This window comes from Danio aesculapii, chromosome 17, assembly GCF_903798145.1.
Source record: "Danio aesculapii chromosome 17, fDanAes4.1, whole genome shotgun sequence".
Lineage (NCBI taxonomy): Eukaryota > Metazoa > Chordata > Actinopteri > Cypriniformes > Danionidae > Danio > Danio aesculapii.
This window is the reverse complement of record NC_079451.1, coordinates 29405437-29410849: the sequence shown is the minus strand read 5'-3', so window position 1 is coordinate 29410849 and position 5413 is coordinate 29405437. Positions and strand designations below refer to the sequence as shown.

General features: G+C 38.3%; 1 protein-coding gene across 1 annotated transcript; it reads left to right on the top strand.

Moving 5' to 3' along the window:
* The first annotated feature begins 291 nt into the window (after positions 1–291).
* On the top strand, positions 292–3070 carry ppp1r3ca (protein phosphatase 1, regulatory subunit 3Ca). Its single transcript, XM_056476733.1, has 2 exons — positions 292–471; positions 1087–3070. Exons 1-2 carry the CDS (start codon positions 458–460, stop codon positions 2045–2047), a joined length of 975 nt encoding a protein of 324 aa, XP_056332708.1. The 5' UTR covers positions 292–457; the 3' UTR covers positions 2048–3070.
* The last annotated feature ends 2343 nt before the right edge of the window (positions 3071–5413 follow it).

The following is a 5413-nucleotide window of genomic DNA, read 5'->3' as shown; positions in this document are numbered from 1 at the left end:
ACATCTACAGGGCAAAGAACCAGGCTTAATAGATTAAAGATTACGCATCTGAATAGCATTGAATCACTTAATAAAAATTGCCTATTACTACACCCGTGAGACCGTCAATTCAACAAAACCACGAGAATTGTTGGCAGTGAATATTCACACGTGAGTGCGATGTAAGTTTCACCAAACGGGGTTCGACTACTGCATGATGATTGGTCGAGACAGACAGGGGAGTGGAATATGCAAATAAGCAAGACGAGGCTTTATTAAAGCACTCGCCCACTGCGTGAGCGCGGCGTGGAGTGGGTGTGTCGGTATAGCACAGCAGACAGGCTGCAGATCAGGGCTCCGATGCTCTCGAAATAAGGAATTTCACACTCAAATCAGTCGTCTGGAATAGCTTACTAATCCTGTGTTTTATGCATTGTGTTTTGCTCAAGTGACCACTTTAAACTGAAACACATTCTCCATGAGTTCCACAAGGTAAGACGTTTTTATTTATAAAAGTTTTAAATAAAAATGCAATCTGTTACTGTTTTAGGCTTCTAGCATGCCTACAGCTAGCGACACTGCTGTTTTAAAGATTTTATTATTGTAAATGCTAACTTTGTGAGTTATTCGTAATTTCTATAGTAATATACTGAATGTAAATAAAGACCACATAGAGGCTATAAATGATAAATATTGACAAAGATTAGTCCTCGAATGTCCGATAGCTCCTATGATTACTTTCGCGAGGAAACGCGATTTTAATTCACAACAATGTGAAAATGCGCACTCAAACTCAAACTTTTGTGGTTAGGCTACTGAAATGTGTGAAACCCTAAGGCAAGCACATATTCTAACATTTACATTATACTTTTAAGGGCCATTCAATCTTTTGTGTAGCTTTTCTGCGGGATGGGGGATGGGAGTTAAAGGGCCCCATGTGGCAGTAGTTTCTGTCACCTTTTTTTTCTCCCACTATACACCGTGTTGTGTCATGAAGCAGTTTGTTTCTGAGAAATATTTGTTAGAATTTAAAATCACTAAATTGTAAAATGCATTATAAATTAATTGTACTTATAAATATCTGGGTTGTTGTTTTCTTGTTTTTAGAGTCCTTCATATCCTCAGTCCCCCAATGCCGGGTCCAGTAATGCCTGTGGATGTGGCTGTGCAGCTGTACATCACCCATTCACCCCCACTGCGTAACTTCCTGAGCTCATATGAAGACTATAGGACACGCAATCTGGTCAACAACTGCTGCAAACCCCTGCGGCCCTGCTTGAGCTCCAGAGCCCAACTGGAGCACTCCTGCCGGGGCTGGCAAAACCCAAAATCCAAGACCAAAAAGAAGGTGGTGTTTGCAGACTCAAAGGGTATGTCATTAACAGCGGTGCACGTCTTCTCAACTTTCGATAACAAAGAAACCGCTAAATCTGAACTACAGTTTGACCTGGAAGACTTGGAAGAAATCCAAAACACGCTCCATATCAATTCAGTCCAGAGCAGGATTCTGGATTTTCCGCAGCCAGCAGCAGACTACCTGGATTTCCGTAGTCACCTGCTGAAGAACTTGGTTTGTTTGGAGAACTGTACCCTACAAGAGCGAGCCCTCACCGGCACTATCAAAGTGCGTAACCTGGCCTATGAGAAGTCCGTTCATGTGCGCATCACTTTCGACAGCTGGAAGAGCTTTGAGGACATTGAATGTACATTTATGAATAATGTGTACGGTTGTCAGGACACAGACACATTTTCATTCGCAATTGAATTGCCTGGGTATGTACCCCCTCAGAATAAGGTCGAATTTTGCATTAGCTACAGGACTGGAGAGCAGATCTACTGGGACAACAACGATGGTAAAAACTATGGACTGATTTCAACATCTTGGCAACAGAACAATAAATTGAATTCCTCAACCCAGACGAAGAAGCCAGGGGAATCCAGGATGAAGAGCAGCAAGAAAACACAAGAGAGGGACGTTTGTAAATGTAAAAGTTCACTACAATCCAATGCCATTTTTCCAAATTGGCAGAGTTGGGGTCACATTGCAACCACCGGTCCCTACTGGTGACCTGAGCTGACATCTATACAAATAAACTGAAAGGTTTTAGCAACGGTGATGATTAACTTTCATTGAAAAGCTCTTAATATGATTTATCTGCTGATTACTTTGCAAGTAGTCCCAGATCAGCTGTCTATTAGCAGTTTAATGAGGGAACAGTGGCTGGTTGAAAGGGTCACAGAGTGAAACTTGTTTCTTTCAGATGGAACATGTTGCTGCAATTCGGTGGGTTATATTGTTTTGTTAATGTAAGGTGTGTGATGACTCTTTTCCTGAAGAGCTAGACATGTCTGTAAACGGAGACCACTAGGGGGTCTGGAATAAACACTATATAGGAATGTGCGCTATGACTATTGCTGTAAAACAACTGCTGTTGTGTCCAACATCTGCAGAATCTGCACCATGCAAAAATGTAATCAAGTCTGATCATTTGAAGCAGTCGTATATCTAAAGTCTGTTTCATGCTTGCCAATTTCAGACGATTTCAACCTGAATATTTTATCATGGAAGAGACGAACAGTTGGGGTGTAATCAGTGAGATTATCCTTCATATTGAAGGAGTATCTGATTAATAATGTTTAAAACTAAAAAAGAGACAGAAATAATAGTATTTATCATATTTAATACATATTCCTCTTTGAGGAAAGAAAAATCAGCCGTGAAATTCAAGTTGGTTTAGATCATTTTGTTTATCAAGCTTTTTACCTGCAAGATGTGCTTTATGTTTAGGATTTTACTTTTTTATTTCCATTTGTGTTGGATGTTTTAGAAGGTTAATGTGCTGAATTGAATGCAAATTAATGCAATAAGCTAAACAAATGGCCTGATAATGGCTTCTGTGCATTAGGATCTGCTGAGCAAATGTCAGTACCTTTCGTTTTAAGTGCAATCCAGTGAATCCGAGTGGAATTGGTTGTGATGTTATGTTTGAATCAGATGGAATGGATGTATTTTATTAAAGAAAGAATCTATGTCTTGGTAAAAGAATGTGTATTTGGTTTGATTTTTCCTAAATAAAATCTGAAAAGTTCACATTGTCAGATTCTGTTTCTCGTTAACTGCTCAAATGAACTGTCAAAATGTACAAACATTTTCAGTAGCCAATTATTTACCTGTTTAAACAGGGTTGGCAGGCTGAGTTGGATGATTGGACGTCAGAAAATCAATACTGGTGTGCTTGGACGGGAACAGATTTGGAAAATAAAGAGGTGAAAAATAAAGAATTCCTTAACACAAAGAACCCTTTCAGCATAAATGTAATGGTTCTAAATAGAACTGCATGTAAAGAACCTTTAAAGCATTAGTCTTAAACTCAGTTCCTAGAGGGCCACAGCTCTGCACAGTTTTGCTCCAACCCTAATCAAACACAGCTGATCTAGTAGTGTCTACTAGTCTTGAACACCTTGATTAGCTGGATCAGCTGTGTTTAATTAGGGTTGGAGCAAAACTGTGCACAGCTGCGGCCCTCCAGGAATTGAGTTTGAGACTTAAGCTGCAGTCACACTGCACTTTTCTCCCCATGGACTTCCATTCATACGAACGCGAATGCATCCGACCGAAAACGCAAGGTTTTGCGTCAAGTTTCGTAGTTCGCTGCGTTGGAATGTTCAAGCTTGGTAAACTCTGACCTGCGAAATCGCATCATGTGACGGCGTGAGACCAATCAAGGATCCAAACATGACCTCTATGCACAGAAATTTAAAACATGAACCAATCGCTCACTTTTTTAATGTCTTATCATCTTGTTTAATCCCGCCCCTTTTCACATGTGATTTCGCAGGTCAGAGTTCTGCAAAACTTGTCGCACAAGCTTGCGTGTCCAGTGTGACGCATTTGCATGCGAATGAATGCAAGTCTATGGGAAGAAAAGTCCAGTGTGACCGCAGCTTTATGCTTTAAAATAAGAACCGTCATTTTGAGTCCAGTTTACACTTCATTCTTGTAAAAGTGGCAAATTATGTGCTGACATGTATTTAAAACATTAGATCAAAGCACGAGTGACAGCAAGAAGTATTTCTTTGCTCTTGCAGATGTATAAGCAGGTGTAAAGTCAAGTATTTAAGTGTAAAGTCAACTATTTACGACAAAGCTTCTAGCACTATATGATTAATAATGCAGAATCTGAGGACTCTGAAGACATTCGTCAAGTTGAAGCAGCAACTTGACCCCCTGTTTTTATGAATACACACATGCAAACTCAAGGACTTTTGAATTGCTTTTATCTCCATACAAAGCTCTGATAAAAATCATAAAACGGCAAAAGGTTCGATGTTAGCTCAGGGTTTCTCTGCTTAATGAGGAATGCAGAGAATGTAGAGAGCACCATAAATTTCCACTTTTCAACATTTTTATAAGACACACATCTACCTTTTAACACTGAGAACGAGGAGCTGATTTAGACAGGAGACCTCTCATAACCCTGTATATCAACACCCGCTGCACAGTCTTGTACTGAACACACAGTTCAGAAATACTTACTCTCATGCCAAGCCTATTTCAGCTGCCCGACATTTATTAAAGCAGCCGACAGAGGAACATCATGTCAATAACAGAGGTTCTTTCAGGTTGTTCCAAAATCAGTTTGTGTACACACTGTGATTACCATAAGTAGCCAGTAGTAAATACTATAAACATGAAAGCATTTTATGTTGTGTGAAAAAAGCTAAATAAGTAAAAGAAATACCTCTATAGGGTTACTTGTATGAATGCTAATTATTCAGTTACATTTTTGGGGCAAAACTATTATTTTGGAACTACAAAGGTTGAATATTTATATATTTGAGGGCAAAATTATTAGCCCTCCTTGTAAATTTGAATTATTTATATTCAAAATATTTCCCAAGTGATATTTAATTGAAAGAATATTTTTGCAACACATTTAAGAGTCTTAAGACTCTCGTAGAAGATATATATTTATTTATTTATTTATTTATTTATTACTCATTTCTTTTGACTTTGCCTTGACGACAGCACATAATATTTGTTATTTTGCAAGATACATGTATTCAGCACTTTTTGACTGCATATTGAACATGTAAAAAAAGCTACAATTAATAACAACGCAAAATATTACAACAGAATTCAATGCAATTTTTACTCATACATGTCTGAAAAGGAATAGGAAGAAGCATATGCTTATTTAATCCTAGCCCTTCTCCACTCTACATGCACCATAAATAACACTCCATTACAATAAATAATAATCCACAACAATAATCATCAAACGAACACAATGATTCTTATCCTTATACACTTTTTTCTAACTAAATAAACAGTATGAGAACACCAATCAAATCTATTCTTCTTCCATATACATTCTGAAAACCATATTCTTATACTGCTTTTTGAACTTGGACACTGCTTGAGCTCAAGATC